We start from the raw sequence: 26,538 nt of genomic DNA, 5'->3' as shown, positions 1-26,538 counted from the left end.
TGCTATAGTGAAGACACGCCTTTTCAGAAGTTAGCCAGCTTTTTTATTGACATATTTATTTTATTTTGTGTAGGATTTTCCTTATCTTATCATGCAATTTAAAGAGCAACTTTTTCAGGAAAACTTTTAGCTGCAATATTGCAAATATGTCGTCTAAATAGGATAGTGCTTGTTCACAAGGCACTAAACAAAACACTTATGATTATAGGTTCCTCACAAGACTCCAGCTAAGAGCTGCACATTTCTCTGCGTTAGCTATTTTCACAGACTCAGAAACATATTCCTACTCATTTTAAGCGTTAAATGCCTTTCCCTTTGTTTTGTTTTTGCTAACGTAGCAACTGATATGGTTTTGCTTGGAAATAGTATCTCTTTAAATAGGAATAGCTCACGTTTAGTGGCAATAGTTGATAAATTATAACGTGCCAGATATTGTACATCCTCCTGAAAGGCAGAATATTAATGTTTCTCCAAATGTGTCTAGAAATTAAATAGCATTTTTGAGAAGCCTGAAATTTTTAATAACCAATCTGAAGAGTCTATAATTTAGGACACATTATAATTTTGTATGACAAAAAAAAGAGACAGGTTATCTATAGTCCTGTACCATCCATGAAACACAAGTTGCCTAGATTTTCAGAAGGTACACATTCCCACCTAGTAACACATGTAGCATACTACATGTTCTATTTATTACAGCAATAACCCTGCCACGGAACTATTTCAGACTTGAATATTGGTTTATGTGTTGTTACAGCACTGGTGCAGGACAGTTCTCAAATTCAGTTATGCGTATGATTTGCTGGAGATTATAATTTCCAGAAATGCACGTTCCTAGCATATATCAAAGACAGATTTATGTAACTCCCTCATCATACAAGTTCCCCTTGGTACTGTCCTGCTCAGGAGTAAGGCACTCTGCTTCTGGCCACTATGACAAGAATCAAGGCTCACCTTAGCTGAAACAACGTGCAGTAATGGTGAATGCTGGTGGGATGACTGGGATGAGACTCCTCAGAGACAGAAGGCTGTTTCCTCCTGAGTTAGCCCCTCTGGCTGCCACACTGGGAACGGGGGAGCCAAAGCTGTATCTGCTTATCAGCTCTTTATATCCACTGTCACCTAGAGGAAGACGACAACAGTTCTTTCATTTTCCTATGCAGAAATTCACGAGGTTGATAATTGAGGGTGTTCAACCCTGCAGCAAACATTCAAACACAGCAGGAACACTGTAACAAAAAAAAATGCTCAGGAAGAGACACTATTCAAATTGCAATTACTGTCCTCTGCATCTGCCTGTATGTTTGGGTTCAGGTTCTCTGAAAATTTGGGATTTAAAAAAACCCAAAACATTATGCTTGTCAGAGCATAACATCTTATGAGAGCTCACGTCTTATCAGAGAAGGCCTCCATTTCAAGACTTTTTTTTTAAAAGAACCGATACTGACAGAGTAGGTGAGAAGAGCGTACAGCAGTCCCATCTTTAAGCATTTGGAAATTTAGCAAAGAAAGCTGTGTCTGAGCTGGGTCAGTTGGGGGCCATGCTGAAGGGATCTGGCAAGTTCTGCAAGAACTGCCATTTTTTCCAGGCTACTTTCAGAAAACATGGCATTTTTGTATAATCACCCACATCACACTGCTCTGGAAAAGCCTTCTTCCCTCCCACTTCTTCACTCTTGCTCCTGTAGCAATACTTCCTCATCTAGTCTTCAGCAACAGAACTAACACCAATTCCAAATGAATTAATCTTGTGAGAATACGGGCAAACTTTTAAGAGTATGGCAAAACCAAACTGTTGGCTGTTGTGCAGCTGCACAAAATGTTTGGGCATCGTTGCTTCAAATCAGGATGCTCATGTTTGAATTTTCAGTTATCCTGTTTTATTTGTTGACATGCCTGAGGGACGAGATGCCATCCAGAGGGACCTGGACAAGCCTGAGGAATGGGCCCACATGAACCTCATGAGGTTCAACAAGGCCAAGTGTAGGGTCCTGCGCCTGGGTTGGGGCAACCCCCGGTATCAATACAGGCTGGGAAATGAAGGGATTGAAAGCCGCGCAGCCAAGAAGGACTTGGGGGTGCTGGTGGATGAAAAGCTGGACATGAGCCGGCAATGGGCACTCGAAGCCGGGCGCTCGAAGCCCAGAAGACCAACCGTACCCTGGGCTGCATCCAAAGCAGTGTGGCCAGCAGGTTGAGGGAGGTGATTCTGCTCCTCTACTCCGCTCTGCTGAGACCCCACCTGCAGGGCTGTGTCCAGCTCTGGGGCCCTCAGCACAGGAGAGACATGGACCTGTTGGAGAGGGTCCAGAGGAGGCCACAAAAATGGTCCGAGGGCTGGAACACCTCTCCTATGAGAACAGGCTGAGAGAGTTGGGGTTGTTCAGCCTGGAGAAGAGAAGGCTCCAGGGAGACCTTATTGCAGCCTTCCAGTACTTCAAGGGGGCTTAGAAGACACATGAGGACAGACTTCTTAGCAGGGCCTGTAGCGATAAGGCAAGGGGTAACAGTTTTAAACTAAAAGAGAGCAGATTTGGACTAGATGTAAGGAAGAAATTTTTCACAATGAAGGTGGTGAAACACTGGCCCAGGTTGCCCAGAGAGGTGGTAGATGCCCCATCCCTGGCAATATTCAAGGTCAGGTTGGTTGAGGCTCTGAGCAACCTGATCTAGTAGAATATGTCCCTGCTCACTGCAGGGGTTTGGACTAGATGGCCTTTAAAGGTTCCTTTCAACCCAAAAGATTCTATGATTCAATGATTCTATGATTTTTTAAAAATGACATTCATGCATCTGTTTTCACTTTACTGTTTGCATGATGTAAGTTATTCCCATTTTTGTCACTGCACTTATAATGCTAAATTACAAGTTAGTAGCTCATTAGTGAGAGTAATTGCCATAGCTTGCCAAATAGCCTGTGTCCACTATAAATGAAACTTGCATAAATTAGAAAGGGGTATTTTGCTTGTAGGAGAGTATGAGAAGAATTTATGCTAGAAATAAACACCTTGACATGGCTAGTAGTGTTTAGATGTCTATAAAATGTCCATTGTGTAATTAGGAAGCACATTTTTGTGTAATTAAGGAAATGAACGAGAATTACATTTCGAGGAGTGCAAGTGGTATTGCCACCCTATTGCAATGTGATACATATTGACACTTGCATTATTATTTTTAGATACAGCTACTGTAATGTTTAGGAACAGTTTTTATAATAAGCTAGAAATTGATATAGTTTAACCTCAGAAATGCCAGCAAAACATAGTTCTTAAAAAAAGAACAAACCCAGAGAGCTAGGTAAAAAAAAAAATCCACCCTATATACAATGTTTCCATTTTGCAGTGTTCAGAGGAAACTGTTTGGAAAGTGATTTAAAAAAAACCTGAAATCATAGAATCTTCCCCTTTTCCCACAGAATTAATGAATACCTAAAGCTTTTTGTGCTTGTTTTTGGCTGTTTGCTTACGAATTTTTCCCAGCTGAGAATATTCTGACAAATTGTAGTATAGCAAAGGTATCACACGAAAAAGCAGAGAGCAATGAAAAACAATCTATTTTCTTTCTCTTTTAAACAGTGACAAATATGAGGGACTGTGGGATTCCAAGTCCAAATACATACACTCACATGAACACTTGAAATAATTTACCCTCATTCTTTGGGCTGGAGTAAACTGAAGAAACAGAGGTGTTTATGACCACTTTGGTCTTAGAAGTGCCCTTATCACAAGACAGTTGATAAACTGCCTATAAACATTAAATAAACTGTCTATAAACATTAATAAAAGAGTATGTTCCTTTGTTTTAAATATTTATCTAAACTGGTGTTTTTTCCTGTAATGCCGGTACCTGCTTTTCAGTTCCATTTTTGTACTCTGTCACGGCAAGAATTCCCGCCAAGTCTGTACTTTTATTTTCTCTTTGAAATCCTGCTCGGGTTTCTAACAGCTGCCAGTCGAAGCAGATTTCACCTCCCATGTCTGCACAACTGCTTAAAAAGTGATAGTAACACTCTACACTGAGACTGAGTACAAGGAGCATGAGTAGCTGCTTTTCTGCAGACACAGAGTGTCATGGGAGCGAGCCAAGAGTCCCTGGGGAGCATGAAATCATGAGTTCTACTTTTTTGTCTTGTGTTAAGTTGCTGGAAGTTCTTTGCAGTGGTAGTGACTGCAAACCAGATTCGGTACAGGAGCTGATCAGCGTGGCCGCGTTTCACTTCGGTGCCTTCTCTGCAGAACGGACGCTGGACTCAAGAGTTGGACCACAGGATACGGTGCACAGGGGTGCTGAGAAATGGCAGCAAGCTGCCTCACATAATGTATTTGTCACGCAGCCATCTAGAACTACTCTCTGGAAACACTCAGTTCCAATCCTGTTTCTCTCTCCCGTGTGACAGCTGTTCAAGATATTGAAGTTTTACCTAGGTCCTTAAATAGATTTTCTGAATCTGGCTGTAATAGAATATCCCAGCACAGGGAACTGACTGCTATTGTTCACCAGGTTTTATAAATAGTGTTCCTGAAACAATGTTCTTTCACTGAGAAACAGGAAGGAAATGCCCAACTCTAGAAACTCGTCTCTTCTTCTTCAGTAAGGAGACAGAGCCATTTCTAAAACTGTCATTTAGCTGCAGAATATTTTTACCACCTCACAGAGTGTGACATGAACAACTAGCACCCAGAAGAGGACAAAAAGAAGATTGCACAGAGAGGAAGTACCATTTTCACTGTTGTCTCTGGAGTGCATGACCCTTACATAGGTAAGTGATGGTTCCTAGAAACCTGAGAGTACTCCTAGGGAGCTGCTGAGCCTCATCCTCAGGACTTTAAAGTTTCAAGTAGAATGGTTTTTCAGTGTGAGGAGTCTTAAGCAGGACTTTAGGATTACAGCTGCCATGCCCTGTGATGATCATAGGCATGAAACTCCCACTTTTCTTAACAGCTAAAACCCACAACTTTTGAGTTCAGTGCAATTTGCAGAGTATTTTTTCATCTCCTTTATAAGGAGACATCCTCTTCTGATGTCACCTGGACCTATGATATCTCTCTGCCCTGTTGTCCCTCAGCAAGCCAGATGCTGTACCTTTTGGAGAAGCTCTTTTCTGTCCTGGCAACCCTGTTCCATGGCCATGCTCTTCTTTCTTGGTGTTGCCCCAAGAGGCAACTTCTCTTGCCCTCCTGTGGTGGCTGCCCCAGTAAAATACTGTTCAGGCTGCAGACAAGAGGAGGAGTTACAACATAAAGCTGCAGTGTTTGCTTCCAAGGTAAGCAACTCTTCGGAGCTCTGTGTGGGAACTTTAAGCTACAATGCCGGGGGGAAGGGACTGTGCAGGGATAAGGGCACAAACTGTGTGCTTTCTTCCCTTTATGCAAGGGTAAGAGGTAGCATGCATGATCGTCACTGCTTGGGACAGCAAGCAGCTGCCATTCGTGTTTGTCAGTCACATGTCTACCTTCTGTATCACAGTCATATGTCTTTCCCCATTTTTTTTTTTACAAGTTTTAAAATTGCTCAGAAATGGCAGAGGGAAATCCCTATTATCTGCTATTTGTGGTGAGAATGATTTCCACGTTCTACTAGGTACAAACATAGTCCTGTATTATTATGTAACAACTGAAAGTAAAACAGAATGGAAGAAGGGGTGGAGCGTTTGCTGCTGTCACTAGTGCAAACTTTATCCTAACTTCTTCTATGCCAACTTGCTGCACAGCTTTTCCGAGACTGTGAGTATTTTACAATTTTAACATCCTCTTGTTTTTTCTTTCTTTCTTTCTTGCATTAAAAAGGGAACTTGTACTGCTTAGCTTCCAATTATTTAATGTTTTTTAAAAGTTGTCTCATAAGATTTGTTATTAATATAAAAGACAGTTTAAGTATTGTATTTAACCTTGTACCTGGCACCTGTTTTTCTGTTTCTGCTGTGTGAGAGACATCAGCAAGTATGGAGAATTGGTGCTAGCCAGTGAAAAGTTGTCATTGTTTTCTAACAAATTCACACAACAGAAATGAGGAGGAAAAAAAAGATATTGCAGTGAGCCTACTTAACATAGCAAGGACAGAGATAGAAAGCTCAGAGAAAAGTTACTGGCCATCTTAGCATATACACTTGAAAGAGCATTAAATGCAGGCAGGGAACTGAAAATCTGCAGTCAAGTGGAATCCTGCTGTAGCTGACTGCAGTATAACAGGGAGGTATTAGCCGCTAGTAAACCTGAGTAAGCAAATGCATTTCTAAGTCTGTTGTTACAAATACCACTTCCCACCTAATGAAACCAAAAGGTAGGAGGAAAAAGACGTGTGGGGCAGAAACTTTTGAAGGATTGTTTTGTCAAAACCTGCAAAATTACCTCTGTAAAAGGAGGAAATTCTCCTTACTGTATACAACCACTAGCTTGTGATTCCTCCTGTATACAGCGGGTATATTTGTGCTGTTTTTAAGAGAGTTTGATATTGCAGAACAAATTCCTGATTATGCTTATCACAATATGTTTTTCTATACTTCCCAAATAGTCAGTAGCACAGCATTTCCTTTGCCTTTTATGAATGTGTTTATTTCTATTTACAGTTACCAACTTATTTGACATGTACTAGATAAATGGAAAGGTATCACCTGGTTATTTTATCTTGGAAGGAGCTACTCATAGATCAATTTAGTATAAACAAATGATCTTTATAGATCAATAGAGGTATCAAATTCATTGGGGGCGTACTGGACTGTTCTAAACTCAAAGAGCACGTAGTATGACTTTATAGCCTGTAACAATCATTTTAGCTTTGCAAACTCAAACAATAAATGTCAGCTTTGCCAGCTGTTCTGGGAAAGAGAGTATTATTATGGTCAGATCCATTCTGAGGCTTCCTAGATCTTCACTGAAAATAGAGAGGGATCACAGGGGACAGAGGTACAGGCTGATGTGGAGTAATTGAGTAGTATGGATAACATAATGCTAGATTTTTTTCTGAAGAGCGGAAAGTTCCTTCTTGCTTCGGCTTGCAGTCTGTTCCAGGTCATGGCCAGTAATACATCTGACACAAACCTTCCAATGTCAGGTGCAGGGTTCTGTCAGCCCCAGGTTTTCCCTCGTCTGTGCTCGGGGAGTTCAGCTTGCTGCAGCCAGCACAGCAAGGAGAAGGGCGATCTGGAACAGCCCCTCTATGAGACATGCAAACTAATGTGTTTTGTGCTGTAAAGTAGATCGCTGTTCTGCAGGCCAGCACAGTGTTATTGCTTGCAGGGATCAGTAAAGCACAGCAGCCCAACTTCAGCTGTTGGAACAAATTTGTTTGTCTGCATAAAAGTACATATTTTGTTCCTCTTGTTTTTTACATGACACCGTCTTATTGCTATATCCTCTATTTCATCACTGCACCATCAGTAGGAGCTAAAACCCGGGAGAGTGAAAACTCTTGAATTAATGTTTTTCAGGAGTTTTTTCTGTGCACTTAAAAACTCATAATGAAAGATAGTGACTTTTATGGTTATTTTAACTACAGGGCTGTAATGCCGTGCCAATTCTCATTATTGTAACACATTTCCAATTTTCTACACCAAATCATAATGTTTTAGGCAAAGCAAAAACATCTCAAACATGTCCATTTGCTGTGCATGCAATGCTAAAATATTTCTAATTTTCAAAAGTATTTCAAAAGTAATTGCTCAGAAATGGAAGGGGGAAATCTCTACTATCAGTTATTTATTATCGGCTACTTATTACTCAGAGAAATGTGTATGACACAAATTCTTAATCTTTTTTAAGTAGTTCCCAAATTTAAAGACATTCTTCTCACTCAACCCAGATTTCTCATTCCAATTTTACAGGCTTTGATAGGACAGGAGTTTACTCCAGGAATAAGTGCTGACATATCAACAAACAAGCTGATGTATTTGTCTCTGCAAAGACCGAACTCTGGTAGACAGCACTATTAATAGGTCCTCAGGGAAATATATGCTCAAAATTCCTTTTTGAGCAGGAGTTCAAAGGGATAGGACTATGTGAGATTACTCTTTCACAGACAAAAGGACTTCTGATTTTGTATCCTTAATCCCAGATTAATTTACCTTCTCACTGCCTCTGTGTCAACTACTGAACCGTAGCTGCTGGTGCCCATCTCAAAGGTTCCTGCATACTGAAGGCTCCTCTGCTTCTCTTGGGCCAGCGCTGTTCCCAAGATGGGTACTATGATCCCACGCTCAGAATGAACCTGAAGGAAGGACTATAAGAGAAAGACATTTCATTCAAGCTGCCTGTACTGTATTGGTGTAAGCAGAGATCCCACTTGGCGAGGGCTGAGTGCCACCTCTGAGATAATACTCTACACATCTCTGTGGGAGGTCTAGTCTGGAATTTCCTCCACATCCTTTAGCCTATCTGGGGCCTGTTCTCCACCATCCATCAGGATTTATGGGCAGATGGGCTAGATTTTTATATCATGATGATAACACAAAGAATTCAGGCACCTCAGCAGCTAATAAAAGCTTTCTGTCTTCCCTTCATAAATTAACGTACTTGTGTAAAATAAGGAGACTGATTCTTTTTTAGCTAAGAAATTAGTGAAGAGCAGCAGAAATATTTGGAAGCCAGCAGGAGATGTCCTATATAATTGAACTGTTGTCCTTGCTGATAGGTTATTATCAGCAGGTAACAAGATATATGCATCATTACAAACCATCTTACAATATTTCATGCTATAACAGATGAGGTATGTCTTTAGTGGCAGCATGGGGTGATCACTCAGACACTGTTGCCATTATAGCTGCTATAAATTACAACTTAACAGTTTAATAGTTTATCAATTAACTCTAGTGCTAATGCTTAAAAATTCTTTACCAAAAAATGGCTGATTTTTTTGCCCGCTGAGGAACTGTTTTTAAAAGCCAGCTTTGTAAAAATACCTGTAGTCTAGAAGGGTTGCACTCTGCGACAGTTAAGTATTTCAGGGTGCCTTTTTGTAAATAAAAATACAGGTGAAGGAAATTTACTGGCTGTAATTTATTTTTGAGTAGAGGGATCACCATATCTTAAACCACTACCCAAAAATGGTTCCCATTGCACCTTTCCCTGGCTGCAGTCTCTGACGGAAGGCTGTGAACGTTAAGTGCTTAGTAATTTTCTTCCCTAGAGTTTAAGCTATAAATAAGGACAGTGTGGAGAAGTTTATTGTCTCTGTTGGAGAAAGGACTTGAGCTCATTGGTGGTGTCAGGTCACCGTCTGCCACAGATCCTGTTTGTGCAGATATAAAATTGTTGAGCTAATGATCTTGTGAACAACTCCTGCAGTAGAAAACCCATTTTATGTAAACAATGACAAGGTTTCACTCCACATATCTTAAATATCATATTAGCAGTTAATATGTTGTTAACATATTATTAACATAATATCAATTCTGTAGTCAACATGATGGAAAATTAGCCATGAACTCTGTGGCCTCTTTCAATGCTGCATTGGCTAATTAAGAATTATGGCACTTGTACCAGAAACGCTTGCGTGTATCTCTGGCAAGTGTCATAGTGTCACTGTCTGCCTTCCTGCAAGGGAAAGTAGGAACCTTACCTGCCCTTCCAGGACTAAGGCTGGAACACGGAAATCCACGCGCCCGACACCTGAAAGCCGCAGCTCGCTAGGGACACCAAACTGCTTGTAAAAGGTATCGACGTAAGAACACTTGTTCAAAAATAACTAATTATATCTGTTTATATAAGCCACACTGGCTCTCTCCTGAGTCACGTAGCCTCAGTTTGAATGACATTAAAATAACAGACATCTGCATACCTGCTAAAAGAGAGCGCATGTTAGTATGCTTTTAAGAACACAGGAATGTGAGTCACAGTAACTCCTGCAGGCTCATCTACTGTAGGCTATGGCAGAAAACCAGAAAGTATGCTTTGTTTCCCTGCTAGTGTACGTTGGTAACGGTATGGCTGCTAGGTGGAGTTTTTCTTGTTGCTGCTTCTTGGCAGGGCAAATAGATCAAATAGTGTTTCACATTCCTGAGACCAGATTAGTTCCGATACTAGAGTTAACATGATCCGTTGTACTCGGGGCTGCCACATACAGCGTAGATCACCGCTGGGCAGCAGAGGAGATGGGAAGCAGGGTGGCACTGGGAGCCCATCTGGGATTGCACTGGTCCCTGTTCTCAGCCTGGGGATTGCAGGTGTCAACCTGCCCTGTGGTGACCAACACCAGATGCTGGTGGCGGCAAAAGCCATCGGATGGGGTTTACATGCTGCCTCACCGCTTATGGCTTTCTTTCACTCGTGTTATTTAAATCTTTTTCAGTTACTAAAAAAAGGTCTATAGCCTTAGTTACACTGTATCTTGTGTAATGTAATCCATGTAATTAATTATATGGGCACAAGAAATGTGATTTTACACTGGCTAGAATGTGTATGTGTATGAATAAAAAACAGGAAAAGTAGGAAAAGCAGATATTCTGTGTTTCTTGTATTCTTCTTCTGTACGGTCCCATGTCTGATTTGCTGCACATTCCTTGTATGATGTTGTAAATCCAGAATAATTAATTTTATCTTTTTTTGCCCTCCCTTTATGGCACATATCAGTAGAGTATCCAATTGCTTCTTGAACATGAATTAGTTCATTCTTCTCAAAAGTCCTGAAGGATAGGACAATAAGACAACGGGAAGTTTACTTTAAAAATGGAAAAAGATTGGAAGAACCTAATGATTTTGGGTCCAGTATGTGATACCTGGAGATGGATTTTTTTTTTTTAAGAGATTGTTTAGCGTTGCCTAGGATTGTCTGTTTTCACATACAGCACCCAGTTTTTTCTCCCTGACAGCTGTGAGAACTCAATGCTTTTTTGAACTAAGCTCTGTAGAGGGCACTCATTTCTTCAAACTGTAGCATCTGCACTGGAGAAACCTGCATCTGAGTTAGCTGACTATTAGACTAGAAATATGTTATTGGGGAGCAGTAAGCATTTCATCCTAAGGGCAGATATACAAAGTAACCTGAAGTCAAGATTCCTTGTAGGAGGAAACTCAGAAAATGATTGTCACTTGTGAAAAATCTGGGTTAAGGAACTTGCCCAAATCACAGATGATGGCGAGATGAAGGCAGGGACAGGACTCTTCCTCAGGGCTGCATTCAGCTGCCTTTGTTATTGAACCCATGCTTTTCTTTCTGCGATCTTCTGCCTCATTTTCTATACATCTTTTTCAAATAAGGGCACGTATAAATTTTTTTTTTTTTGCAGGAGCTCGGTCCATTTGGTGAACAGAATCCATTTTGCTCATAAATTCTGTGAGAGAAAAAGGAAATCGTTACATCATACTGTGATTAAAAATTTAATACCTTTTTAAAATTATGAATTCATGGGAATGCAGTGAGCACAGGGTTGAGTTTCAAGCCTTCTAGCAGAATATGCTCTAGTCTTCATAAATCCTCCCACTTCTGCCACACCCAGCCTTTCCTCCTTCCTTTCACCTCCACCCTGTCTTAATTCTTTGCTCTGCTCTCCCTTCAGTCATGCTACTCCAATTCCAGTGCTCTGTACCGGAAGCATCACTGACTTCTGTTCCTCAGCCTTCACCACATTTCTCCTGCAGGAAGCTTTGATTTTTATGCAAAGAGTTCTGTTTGCCTCTGAAGCTGAGATGGGGTATGTTCATTGTGAAGAGACTGCTGGAGACCAACTACACAGTGCCAAGAAATCTCTTCTGTTATGTAAACTAAGCCACTCACGACTTGGCCAAGTTTTTGCAGGTTTTCTAGGCTGCCAAACTTGAAAATATTAGTAAAAAGCACAGCTTTAATTAAATGGTTATAAACATTTTCTTAGTATGAAAGAAGTGCATATTTCTGCTAATTTGTTTCTGGAAACCAGTGAACTAAACTTGATGAAACTTCAAAGAAAAACACTAGCCTAAGTAATTCATTCAGTGTAGGAAATTTCAGCTCTAACATTTTCAGCTTGACCAAACTTAAAAACAACTGAAACTGAGTCTTACTGTTTGAGACCCAGCTGCAGGAAGCCCTAATGAAAGTGTAGGCATTAGCCCCTTTACATATATAAAAATAGGACTGTGTTCCCAGCCCGTACCTTTGAAATTACCAATGTTTAATTTAATTTTCTAGAAAAGAATACTTATGCAATCACACATCTTTGTGTGTTTGCATATTTCTGCCTCCCTCCTCCATCGCATTTTTTTATCAAGGCCTAATTTCATTGAATAATTTACATTAGAAGAGGCATGTACAGGTCACCTCTTCCATCCTCCCACCTAAAGCAGGTCTAACTTCAACATTAGAGCAGGTTGCTTCAAGCTTAGTTGAATTTTTACTACCTCTGAGAATGGAGCTTCCACAGCTTCTGTAGGCGGCCTCCTTCACCAACTTATTTTCTTGCAGATTGAGCTGTGACTTCTTTCATAAAAAATACTAATATTAATGTCCAAATAAACTGTTCTGTCAATGTCATCTTCATTTTCCGCTGTATCTCTTCAAGGTCTTGCTACAAATACAAGACCAGTTGTTTGTACAAAAATTTGCTTGTTTTTCCAACCCCAACATTTGCAAGATTTGAAGTGAATCTAGGGGAAAAAGGTTTCTAAAAGAGAAGGGAAACATTCCAATTAGGTTTTATTGTGTCATTTGTAAAATGGTAATAAAAAGGGGAATGAGCTGGTTAGGCAGTTGCCATGATCCCTACTATGAAAACACTGCTTAAATGGAGGTAGTATAGTGGATTACTGCTGACCGGACCTTGGTTCCATACAGTTTGCCTCATTTATTCTCTTCTAATTTATTTTATGAAGTAGGGGAGAACAAAAGTAAAATCGCATAGCTGGACTGTACTGTGTCTATGGAAAAAGCAACTATTAAAAGCAGTTGTCATGCTGTGTTGTAGTAACTACAGGAACACTTCCAGCCCTTTATAAAAAACAGAATTATACTGATGTTAATGACTTTAATACTAGCTACCCAGGCTACAACCTCTCTTTTGATTGTTATCAGAACTGACAAAAAATATCCTTTGATGACAATATACATTTTCCAGGGTGAACCTCCCTTATATTGCAGCATTCAAAGATGGGTCTCTATTCTGTGTCCTGTGTTTTCCATTAATTTAGAAGATTTAAAGGGGACTTGCAAAAGTTACTTGCAAAATTTCAGCAACTTCTTGCTTTGAATGCTCTTAATATATGGGCTGAGAGACACTCAGAACTCGATCGCAACATTTTATATACTTATTTTTTCCACAGCTAGGTCCCACAGTGTACCTTCCTGATCCACCTTCTGTGCTTCTGTAATCCTGAGTCATGTTCCAGCAGGCAGGATGCTGGGGACAGCCTGGCCAGCACAAAACTCTGCTACAGCACTGAGCAGGCTGGAGGTAAGAATCACTTAAACAACAAGACATTTTAGGACATCTCAGCAAAGCTTCAAATGTTATTTTACAGCCCAACCAAGAAAACGAGGTAATACAGCAAATTTAAGGCTTGGAAACATTTCCAATATTTTAGGTGAGATCTAGCACCCTATAATTTTCTGCTTTGTTTTTTCCACTCCTTGTTGTTCGCTTGTACCAGAGCTGCACAGTAAATAGCTCTGAATTTTTTCACGCTTATGTTTTTCATAGCACAACAAGTTCTACCAGACTTTGCCTCTTGCTCAGACTTAATGCCTGTGTCTAGCTGACCTTTCACAACGTGCGAGGCCATAACCTCTGTCCCTCAAGGGTGTTTAATACAGGAGGAAAATTGTTGCAAGTGTCCAGCCTCTGTAGCACTCTTCAGAGCTTCTCAACACACTTTCTAGACGATTCTGTATCAGTTGCATCTATGACACGCAGCGTGGCCAGGTGACCTTGTAATAACCCAAAAGCCATTGCATATGGCACCCAGTACCCCCCCGGCTTGCACGCAGTCCTTCCATTCCCGGAGGTAGGCTCTTTTCCTGAGCAGCGGGGCCTATTGCTGAAGGACTTGGCAGCCTGAGGTGGGATTCTCCCACTTTCAAAGGCTTGATTGTCCCATGGCAACAAGCAGAGCAGAGAGCTGCCTGCATTGTACCTTGCCGCAGAGGAAAAAAAACCAAGAGTGCCCCAGCTGTGGGCTCTCGCATGCAAGGGCTGCAGTGGGGCTCCACGACAGGCACCGTGCATATAGCCCTGCCACCATGGTGCCTCCACGACGCCTCCACAGCCCCATCCCACCCGGCCTTCCCTGCCAGTGTGCTGCACTGTGGATGGATAGGTCTCTGTGCAAAGCCAGTCTGCCTAAATATGCAGGTAGGGGGAAAAAGCCAAACAGGAATTGTCTGAGTGGTCTTCATGCTAGTATGGCAGTGAAGTAGTTGCTTAGGACAGGGAGGTATTTTTTTTTTACCAATGCATCTTGATCAAAGCTTCTTTAGCTTCTTCAACTCTGAGCGTGTAATTGCTCATACTTGAAACTATAGCTCATCTTTTCCATGGGCTTACCAGCTGCTTTTCTGCAGAAGTCGTAGAAACAATTAATCATCTCAAAACTGAGCTAATCATCGGTTACCCAATAGCTTCATATGACTCCATGGAAAGTGCCAGAGTAATTACATCAGAACCTTATCTTTTATTAAAAGCCCTCCTGACTATGGAGAAAAATTATGGAACTCAAAACCTACCAATGTAGCCTATGGAAAATTGGGAGGATTAGAGCAGAGCGCAGCAGTTTATGGGACAGGTGAAGAACACAGCAGAGCTAAGACACACACTCAAATCTCTCTCACGTATTAAGAGAGTCGTTATATGTTATAAGGTTTGTTTCTTGACTTTATCTAATTCATAACCATTCTGCTGTTTGTACTCTGTTGAGAGACTGGGGTAAAAGACAAAAGATGGCTCTCAGGATATCATAGTATCTTCTGCTTTTTGGCTGGCTTCAGGTGTCTGCTAGTATTGATCTAGACCAATGCACGCACCTACTTGTCACAGGCCTTTCAAAATGACACCTTGTTATAGTGCTCCCACTTCTACACCTCCTTCTTTCTGGTCTACACTTCTACCATCTCCTGCATCATACCCCATCTCTCCACATCAGGATATAACTCCCTGAGCCTTTGTCCTACTTTTTCAGTCTCCTGCCCATGTTCTCATATAAAAAAGCAGGTCCTGGCACTTCTCAGTATGATGACATGATATATGATAATGACAGAGCACATCATGAGCCACTGTCTTGAGCAGGTACAAGTTGCTGCATGCTAGTTCTTCCACAATAATCACCTGTAGCACATGTGAATCAGGTTAAGGTTACTTACTCTTCTAAGGCTGTAAAAAAAACGAATGCATCACAAGCAAGCAAGTTTCTATTTGTGCTGAGCATTTCAAATACAAATACAGCCAGTGTTGTTTTGAATATAGTATTTCCCTACTGCTCTTAAAGAATATAAAAAGCCATTAGTCATGTAGCAAGATGCAGTGACACAGGATTGTGTGACTACCTCAGTAAGCAAACTTATTTTGCCCTTTGGTCATAGTAATGTCACCTCTGTTACAACTTACCTATTTAATCTCCTTTATCCTTCATGATAACTTAAACAAAGTCTCATGTCTTCTGGAAGCAATTCTGTTTGCTTCCAAAGCCAGTGAACATTTTTAAATACCACTGTACCACTACCCCTTTTAAAGTTATATGCAAGTTTATTCATCTGGCATTATGCTGTTACTTTATCACCTCTTAAGTTAATAATTTTATGCTATTTCTCATGTTTATACACAGTGAATGATGTAGCTATGAAGGTACAAACAAAATTACATCATCTTTCTCAATAGGGCTTAGTGTCTAAAAACAGATGTAACATACAGCCATTAACACGTGTGTTGTGCCTGTTAAAAGAAAAGAGAAGTGTACGTAAGTTGAAAACAGTAAATCATGGTAGAATAGTCTACTATGAGGAACAAAGCTGAGCATACTCCATCCACTGAGAATATATTATTGTGTACTCTGTAATAGTTTTGTAAAGATTTTTTCCTTTAAATCTTTAGTGATCAATAAAGATTTGAACTGAATGATGCTTTTGTAGTTGAGCCATCTTCTCGCTTATTTTTAACAGAGATTATTTATATAAAATACTATCTTAGAAACTACTGCACAAAAGTTAACTAAGAATATTCTGATAATGTGAGAAGTTTCAGAACAGTTTCCAGAGATCAGCTTAAAGAGGTATCACTCACTGCAGAACAGACAGGTAGTGACAACATTACCAGAAATTTATGAACCAAGGTTCACAGTCCATTTTCCAAAAATCAGATCAGCCTTCCATTACCAAAATGACTTCGAGTAAATGATTCTCTGTCTGTTGGCCACTTTTCTATGAGTTATCTCTATATGCTAGAAAAAAAGATGCCATAATCAAAAAGTCAGAAGAGAGTAGCTGGTCCTTGGGAACTTGATGGGGAAGCAGTCAAAGAAAATACTAATATGCAGGCTTACAAATAATTACTAATCCTTAGTGTACCCAAGGGTCCTTCTGCATGCACTGAACAGTGCTAGCCTGTGGGCTGTGTGATGCTCTTAAGTGGTGCTGTAAAAGGTTGTTGTTAAGAAACTTGCTGAGTAGGAGTTTATTCCTGACATTAATCTTTAGTATGAACAGTTACATTAACATAAAAATGAGAAGAAAGTAAATAAAGGGGGGAGACGTACATTTCACCCAGTGTCTTGCTTCACTGATTCTAAGCTACTAGTACAAGCAGAATTTTTCGTTCTCTTAAAAGTTTCTACAATAGTTTACCATAAGATTTGGGGCTACAAGTTTAGATTAAATTACATGTTAGCTGATTCCAGCTGAAGTTGAAAGTTCAAGGGCTGTGATTAGAGGATTCCCCTGCTTACTTACATCAGAGGACCTGAGGAAAATTTTGTATTTTAAAATTTTCCATGTCTTTCAGAGAAAAGGAAGTGGTTTAGTCATTTCATTAAAATGTATTGTCAGGTATGTTTGCAGAGTTACACATGCACTGACTTTATCTTAATATTTTCCTTGCATTCTAATTATACCAAAATTTACTTTTAAAAATATCACTGAAATATCACCAGTACATATAATTCATTCACTCATTCATGAAAATGAAATAAATCATCCCCAGTCTTTGCTGTTAATTTCTTTTCTTTTCTCTGAAAGGTGTTAAAATGCCTGTTCCTTAGTCAGTTTAAAGTAAGTTGAAACTCTGTAAACTGAAACTCTGTGTCAGTTTAAAGTAAGTGTTAGGCCTATTTATCTACTGAAGGAATAAAACTCACTGCACACAACTTCTGGTTTTCCGTATACGCAGTTCTGTGAAGGACAATACAATGCAATTGAGAGCGCAGCCTTTTCAGTTTCCACTGTTCTCTCCTGTCTCCCTTTCCACCATCAATACATTAAGCATATTTTTTTTTTAACACAATCAACTTTAGGTCTATAATGGAAACACAATTTCAATGCTTTTATTAGCTAATTCATACTCACGTTTGAATGAATTTTCATATGCAGTATTTTGTTACACCTTTGTAATCATCTAGCCAGTTGTAAACTAGATTTATTCTACTGTACTGTAAGCCTACCAAGGTTGCTGTGCGAATGAAAGCTCTAGGCATATCACTCCCCTTACTCCCCCTCAAAGTTATTTTTAAGACAAACACCAAGCATATAACTCTTCAGCATAAGAGTTAAAATATATCAAATTCCTAAAAAGAAAGAAACCAGAGGTGAGCATGGAAATTCGGGTGCAACTTCAATGGGCATTTCTATGAATTATTGCATAACAAGTTTTTAATTATTTCATCTTTGAAAGTGAGATAGGCTATAATAAGGTGGACATGCTCACTATGTGGGAAACTTCTAAGAAAAGCAAAAGCAAAAGCAATCCAGGGGAGTGTTCTTCTACTTCCTTTCTGAAAAAGCTGCCTGTTGGAGACACGCATCTAAGTTACAGCTTTCCTTCCTTCTGTATTAGGGTAGGCTGCAAACTTGTTCTGTCCTCACTCCAACATCTCTAGTCCTTCAGCCACTGTCCTTGCTCAAACATCTCCGGTCCTTCAGCCAACTCAACAGCCTAAGCCTGAATCAGGCCTTTTCTGCAAAGTTGAATGAAGATGCATTCTTTCTCCAAGTTTTCCAGATGGTGGCAGGAACGAAGGGGAAAACCATGGAACAGACTTTCCAAACCTGATGAAAAATACAACTTTCATCATTGTTGCCAGGGAAAAATGGATGTAGTATTTATATATTACATCCCTGGAAACATTCAAGGTCATGGTACATGGGGCTCGGGGCAGTTGAAGATGTCTCTGCTCATTGCAAGCAGGTTGGACTAGATGACCTTTAAAGGTCCCTTCCAACCCAAACTATTCAATGATTCTAGTTCCTGAGTGAGGATAACAAAGTCTCTTCCATAGAGAGGATCATTTTCCATTTCAGAACAACAGACAAATGTCTACACAAATATTAATATTCCTTTTCTTACCTGCTTTGCTCACCATCCATGCCTGTAGAGTAAGATCAATTCAATTATTGTATCCTGAAGAGGGATCAGACAACAGAAAGAAGAGAGAAATGAAAAAAGGAAGAGGCCCAGAAAATTATCAGAAGACTTTACTGAGAAACACAGGAACATCCAGAAACAGCTGCTGGAGTAACTGCAGAAATGGTTGGTCCTGCTGGAGAATATTCCAATTAAAACTCCTGTCCAGAAAAGCCCTACAGCTGAAAATTAATTACATGCTGAGAACAACCATGCGCTTCTCCCCCACTCAGGCTGCAAGACGATGAACCACTGACAACCCCACCTCTTTTTCTGCTACTTGCCTTTCTGTGCATATGTCAAGGGCAGCAGACAGAAATACTATGTTTATAGTAGCATAGACTAACTCAAACCCGTGGTTTCACCACTTGCAGACGTGCCCACTCCATCTGCCTTGTTACATTCAATGAAGTTTGAGATATTTATTCTTACAGGCTGAATTTTGTGGTGTAAGGTTTGCACTGTTGGCGGCTTTTGTTTTCTGGTAAAAAACATTTATGTTTTACAAAGGTTTAATGCAGCATCAGAACATGTTTTTTTTAAAGGAACAGCTACATAAAACTCTTCAACCTCTCGCTTCCTTGCAGACTACCTTGATTCTGTGCTCAGCTGGCAGGAGGGATTAAATTACATGAACAACAAAAGTCTCAGCAGTTCTGCTTCCCAGACACTGCAGAAGCCCCCTCCATTGTTTTTGCTGGTATTGTGTCAAATAAGGAAAGTTTTTCAGGCACTAGATGCAGATGCTGTCTATATGTTACTAATTAGCCTCATCGTTGTGAACTCCTTTTCTACTTCCCAGCAGAAAACTTTTTGGTCATTCTGCAACTTCTTGAGATCCCCCCTCCTATCAATTTTGTCTGGTGACTGGATCAGGGACAGGGTAGTGGGCTGTAGTAAACGCGTGAGCTGTGGAATATTATGCAGATGGACTGCGAGACCTGAAGGGCTGTGCAGACAGGGGTCCTAATGGTCTTGATGTAGCTTGGCAATCCAAACTGTGCAAATCCATCCATCATCCATGCACTGCAAAATTTTGTAACCCAAGATTTTGGTATCCACATAACTGATGTAATCTACTCATCTCCAGCCTTGGTGTTTGATATGTCCTCATCAAAGCGGAGAGCTAGGGATTAGTAGTAAACTATGACCTTTTCCATTTTAAGAAGCAAGAGTCCACATGCTGTTACTGCAAGAGATTAAACTGTGATATACGATTGTTGTATGTGTTATGACACAAATAGTTCCCTAAGAACGTTGAAGAACCTTCGCTAAAAATGTTAGGTACTAGGCAAAGCGCTCCTAAAAAGGAAAAAAAAGGTCAGCGTTTGGTTTTGTCTTGGAACTAGGAACTGGACTCCCAGAAGCCTATTCTAGTCTGTGGCATTAGTACTATGATACTGCATAATAAACCAATGCAGTGTCTCATGACTGTTGAAACCTGGCCTAGGTGTCACTCAGTTTTTAACTGCAAAGTGCTTGGTTTAGTAGCAGATCTCTCAAGAACAATTCCACGGTGTGAGCCCAGAGGAGAAACTAATGTAGTTTCTAAGGAGCAGGATGCTTGTTCACCTGAAAATCCACACTGTCATTCAGGAGAATTCAGTTCATTTTCTGAAATCTCCACAAATTCTATGCGTGACCAGCAGTCATTAAAGCAATATTATTGTATCTCAGTTCTCCAGCAATAAAAATGAGATAACAACTTCTCCCTTTTTGCGTTTTGTCTGACTTGTTGAGGTGTTTTGTAATCTCTTTTGGAAAACATTAGCCTTAATTACAGGTTTACATAGTTTAGAGTATAGCACACTAGGTTCTGTCTTAGCAAATATGTTCAGTTGCCACCATTAGACAAAAAGTAGTATATCGTTAACATAAAGTATGAGCTCTCAAAAAAATTCAGTCTTTAAAAAATGCAGGTGGTATCCCCACTTTTTTCCTAAAAATGAGTTGAAACAGAGACAGATACAATCAGTTTGTTTCAGCGAAGCTATTATATTTTCCTGATAGTAATCACACTAATATTCAAGTAACTAAGGAGCATATAATATCATTAAAATGGATTTATAAAATTCACTCCACTTCAAAAAGACAAAAAACCAGACACACAGAGTTGGCTGTGTATTAGTGAAATTTTAACCACAATTTGGAAATGACTCAATAAGTATCCTTTAACCGAGCTCATCCTCTGATTGAATATTAATCAGTATCCTCTGCAATTGTAAAACAAAAGGAGTATGAATATGCTATTAATTGAGAAATCCACACCATTAGGAGATCATTACAATTATAGTAAAAAATTACAGGTTTGGGAGAACTGCTGAAGCTTTCTGCTATTTTTTTTTCCATTGATTTTGATCTCCTGTGCTTGGCTTTGCTCACTTCTGCTGAGCTCCTGCAGACCCATGGAGGACAACTAAAAGCAGGTAGGAAATTTAGAAGAATGTACATCTGCCACATCACATCAGAGATGGTTAGGAGGAATGGGCACATTCTTTTTTTTCCAGAAACCTTCAAAACCACTCATATACTACTGAGTTTCTGATATACAGTATGCTGCTATCTGGTCTCTGGTCAGAATATGACCACTGAAGAAAGTTCATACCAGATCCAAAGCACTGCTAGAAAACATCCAAACAGATCTCACACCTCTATAAAAACTGCATGGCTTTAGATTAGTAAAGGTATGCATTAAGCTACTCTACTTTGATCAGTGCATGAATTAAAGTGATTGGTTTGATTTCTGCTAAATTCCTTAGTTTAAATGTTATTGCATTCACCCTTTCTAAAAACAGAAGTCAAATATACAAGAGTTAATAAATATCATAAGGGAAGAGTCTATTTCAGAGTAAGACACATGTACTTTTATGAAGACTTTGTGTAGGATAACTTTGAGATTAAAAAAAAGACTTTGGTGAGTCAGTGTAGCATTCATTTTTTGTAAAAGCTGAAACAAAAGCTTAGCACAGAACACACCCTTATTTAATACGTATGGTAAAACTTGAACAAAATACAGTGAAGATATTAAATTTGGCCTGATTTTGGAAGACATCTGCATTAACAACTTGATCTCAGGAATATCCCCACCCTTTCATAAAGGCTGGAATTTTTCAACGTAAAGTTTTTCAGGATGTGATGAAGCATTTGTGGTCTAGTACTCCTGAATGACGAGACATGACAAGTATCTGCCCTCACAATCTAACTGAATGGACTCTTCAAGTATCTATAAGACTTTTTCTTCCAAGGGAATCTTTGTGAAACTTTTCTCATGTTCTACTTTTGAAACAATTCCTTCTTTTTTCTGTCTTTTTTTTTATATATATATAAAGGACACCCCCCCTGTCGTGCCCTCATATAACTGAAAATATCTCTCAGATTTATAAGATTTTACGGATTCCTGTAGATTACTTTGCATAATTTAAATGACACATGAATATTTCAGGTCTCATTTTAAACTGTGTGCAATTTTAAGATACATGGGTCATAGCGAGGACAAAGTAGTTTTCTAGTAGTTTTCATCCAGCTAAAGATGAATTACTTGACAATAATGCAAATTTATGTGCTGTGCATATGTGACAATTTTTAACAAGAAACTAATAGATAATTTAACTACCATTCTAAGTAAGATACAGGGTTGAAAGTGAACTGATGTAGAAATGTTGAGAAGGCCAACTCAAGCTCTGTATTACTAGTTAGTAATTATTAGTAAAAGTGACTTTTCAACAATAAGGTGCATGCAACAAGACAGAGGGCTAGTAGTAACCCTCTGTGCTTTCTAGGATCTGAAGGTTTTTGCCAGTACCTTTCCTAACAACTCAGTGCTCATACCATATCGAAGGTATGGTAGCATCCAAGAAGTGGGACAGACTGATTTATCTCAAAGCAATTTAAAACATCTGCTTTATCCTGACTTAAGTATCAGCAAACAAAAACCCCCTTCATTTAGATCATAGATCTTAATATTTCTTTGTTTATACTTAAATTATTTTCTAAAAAAGGGTCATTTTCTTTAATGCACATAACCATCAAAATTTTTTGCAAATGAAAGAAACCTTTATGTTAAACATACTACTTAGTATTTCTAACCAGAAAAAACCCACAATATGCCATATTTCTTAAGCAAATTTTTAAGTTATATACTCACATTCTTAACTGTTACAACGGTTTTATCCTGTAAGATTGTGAATGACTTTTTTTTGCTTGCTAGTTTGTTTTGCAATTTGCTTACAGCTTTTATCAGTCTTCATTCCAAAGAAATGAGAATTGAAGTAACATGCTCAAAGAATATTTGAATCTTGTCTAATATAGGTACCTAAATATAGGTAGCTAAACTATTTCTGACATAGAAAAAAAAAGGAGCATTCTCAAAGTAATAGGTTGTTCTTTTTGCTCGGTATCCCTCAGATTTTCTGAAGGACAGGGAAGCACCTTTGGAAAAAATATGCTAGGCATTTGAGTAATATAAATGCCTTACACTTACTGAAACCAATAGAATAAACTGGTATTTATCATCCCTTCAGCTGACCACAAGCTTGGATGTATGGGATGCAACTTTGCTCTGTGCTGTGAAGAATTCTCTATGTGCCTGCCTTGGTGCCAAAAGTAATCTTGAAAGTATGGTACATTGTTCCAGGTATTTAGTAAATGATAGCCCTTCCATGCATTTTTTTTATTCTTAGCTTGTAACTAAGAGAGAAGAAAGTTTGTTTTCTCTTTTTCAATTAGGTTGCTCAGTCTTGCAATAGCTATTGCAAATGATAAAAATGTTCTCACAGTGCCTGGTGAACTGAAACAAAAATAAATAGATCAAAACCACAAAGAAATGACGTACTTGTTTTTGGCAAAAGGGTAAATACCAGCACTTGTTCCACTGTAATGTCTGAAAATAGTATGTACGTTTACTCACGGTGGTGACATTATGACTTTTAGAAAACTCAAGCTGATCTAAAACATGAAAGATATGTTCCCTTAGGTTATACATGCTTGTAAAAGCAGTACTCTAGAAAATTACGTTATGAAGAGGCTTCATTAATGTAACATTTTGCATTTTAAAATAACTTACCATCATATTTTAAGTTTAGAATTTAACATTGCCTGTCAAAATTTGAAATGTAAGACGAAAAGAAAATTATGTAGGAGAAACTGCTACATAAAAGTCTAAAAAAATCCATTAAAAAGCAAATATTTATCTATGCTGATGAACAGCACGGAAAAAAGGCTAGAGAAGTTACAAACTTGAAAACGCTAGCCCTAAATCTATTTGCTGGATATTGGAGGATATACCAGGGAGGTATAAATATACTTTTCCCTTGGCATTCACAGGTAGCTGCAGTTGGAGACATCAGGTCTAGAGGACTTTTGCTTACAGTCAGCTCTGCTATTGCTAAACTTGATGTGCTTGTCTAATTCATACCAGGGACGTGTACCTAATTTTTAACCTGTAAGGACTATAACCCTTTCTCATCTGCCTATTACAACTTACCCATAGGGTACATGCTACCTGGAGACCAGCAGGGTTGATGAGTCTTTATGTGTGACGTACTTCTTACAACAGGATTTTCTGCAGGCCTTTGAGTGTACAGAAGCTGTGTAAAGAAGCTTTAATATAAAACAGGTTTTCAACAAGACGACTCCTGCATGGCTACTCTGATGCAAAACTGCTACTGGCTGCCTATACAGGTCTAAGACAAAGATCAGTCATGTCCGTCAGACTCTGAAAGCAAAAGGCAGAAAACCCAGTGGGAAAAGAGGAGACACACCAATTTACAGGCTCAATATCCAAGCGTAAAATAAATAATAATATTAAATCTGGCCTAATCAGTTTGCAGGAAAGACTTTCTGAGATGGCATACAGCAGGGGTACTGCAGAATGGCAGGAATGGATAATACGCTTTGGAAAAATCAAACAGATGTAAAATTTTGAAAAAAATTAAGAAGAAAGTTTTGTTTTCTGGGACTGAAATGGTGCTGGACCTGTTCTTGCGGAAGTGTTGAAAACTTCTAGGTGTGCGTTCTCAGGAGGAGTAATCTAGTTCAGTAGTTCCGAAGTTCAACTTCTGAAGAAGAGAGTTGGAGCAAAAATCAGTGAGCCCAGTTAGAAATGTAGAAGTTCCGGATTTTAGGGAAGGAAAGTGTAAAATTCTTCAGCATACACATTTCAACCATACTCTCTGCTATGCTGATTATGCAGTTTGCATATCTTATGGAGAAGGCACTAGGAACTGATTTTGTTCCCATGTGGAAATAGGCATGCCATGCTACCAGTTAAGTTTTCAAAAAAAACCAAAGAGGAATGCTTCCATGGACAGAGTCAGCTGGTTCCTTGGCCTCTTGAGGTTCCACACTGAAATGCCCAGGGATTTATTAAGAGCATGAGTCATAGAGAATGCAATCATAAGACTACAGTATAAAGCTAAGTCTTAAGATCTTCAAACATTTAGTCAGGGAAGTTTCTGAAGCCAGATGGCAGCTTGGGACTCAGCTTGTGATAATTCATGTGAATTTTCCTTACTGCTTTCATGTCAGTTGCATTCTGCCATGTGTCTCTCCTATGTGCAGTATGCATGATATCTATTTTGGCTTTAAGACCAGAAGGTGCTGTATGTGAATGGCCATATTTTTAGTAACTTCTAAATTTGATTCTAGCTTTACTGACCATGTGGACCTTACATGGCATTTGGGTGAGTATCTGCCAAAACCAAACTTTGTTAGCTATTCTTAGAATGACAACAAAGTAAATCAGTTTGCAGTGTTGTACGTTCATTTAGGACAAATAGGTACCTTCCTTTGGTGGCAAGCAAGCAGTAAGCAGTCCTGGTGGGAGAGCAAAGTAAATTCTGTAGAAGCCAGCAGGGCTATATTGCCTTCAGCAAACTGCGTATTGTTCAGACAAACAATATGACACACAGTTATTAATATCTTCGGTAATTTACTCTCTTTTTTTTTTAAAAAAAAAGAGATATTATGATTGTGAACAAACACTGTGTCAGCCTTTGCTTAGAATAACATAGAAATAATTTCTATCTTTTCCATTCAAAAGTGATGAAAAAACTTCTTGAAAAAAGACTGTGGGGAAATATTATGTTTAGCTTATCCTCCTCTTATGCCTTCCCACAAGGTGGATATGGCACATTTAACTAAACCAGTTACCTACAGCTGAATCAAGAAATTATTTCAGTGGCAGCTGCTGAAAGCAGTCTGTTTTGAAAATGAGACTAATTTTTTTTCATTGATTGATTGATGTTGATCTGAAGATGTGCACTTTCCAATTTGTAAGTAGTATTAATTTTTCTGGCAGGCTACATTATCTCCCAAAATATTTCTTTTACTTAGAAGACTAATCATAATTCTGTTTAATAGAATTGATTGACTTTTTGAAATGTGGTCATGGGTTAAACTTACAATGTATATTTAATCTCTTACAGTTTATCTTGTGTCTTGTACAAGCATACCAGAAACATTTATCACCACTTAATTACTGTCAACACAGTGAGTTGCTTTTGGCCTAACATGTTGTATTTAAATCAATGAAGTAAGCAATCCCAGAATGCAGACCTGTAATTTTATCCAGGAGTTTACTCCTCTTCAATAATATTGTTCCACACAGCTTTATAATATACAGGCACCCAGGGATTTATTTGTGCTTTGCAGTATTGCCGATTATTTTACATACAACTGCTTTTACATCTCTCTGAAGTACTACTTTCAATCTTTTCAAAACCACTTTTGTCTTAATGAATGTACTCCTCAGTAGACTCATCTTACCCTGTCTGAAAGAAAATCTGAAGTTTTCTGGATGAGTGGTGTGCTGCACTGTTAAGAACTATGACTACCATTTATTCTTTTTTAAGAGCTACGATACAGAAATCAACTTAATATAATTTAGTATTGCTTCATCTCTCATTAGTTTGCACACACACAACTTCTTCCACTCCTCTATACATTCTGGGTTTGGCTGCCAAGAAATGAAGGAAAACCATCACCCATACAAACTGAAGAAACCTCAAATAATGACAACTACTGTACTGCACTTA

The 26,538-nt window shown here is 39.0% G+C and overlaps 1 protein-coding gene across 1 annotated transcript in view; it reads left to right on the top strand.

Moving 5' to 3' along the window:
- Positions 1–4,036: 4,036 nt before the first annotated feature.
- The window catches only part of IL15 (interleukin 15), a 36,698-nt gene continuing 14,196 nt past the window's right edge, over positions 4,037–26,538 (top strand). Inside the window, exon 1 of the mRNA XM_010289873.1 lies at positions 4,037–4,318. Within this exon, the coding sequence (XP_010288175.1) occupies positions 4,037–4,318 (282 nt within the window). The remainder of the gene's footprint in view (positions 4,319–26,538) is intronic.

Source organism: Phaethon lepturus, unplaced genomic scaffold (assembly GCF_000687285.1).
Source record: "Phaethon lepturus isolate BGI_N335 unplaced genomic scaffold, ASM68728v1 scaffold4606, whole genome shotgun sequence".
Classification (NCBI taxonomy): domain Eukaryota; kingdom Metazoa; phylum Chordata; class Aves; order Phaethontiformes; family Phaethontidae; genus Phaethon; species Phaethon lepturus.
Note: the sequence above shows the minus strand (reverse complement) of the source record. Positions and strands in the feature narration are given on the sequence as shown.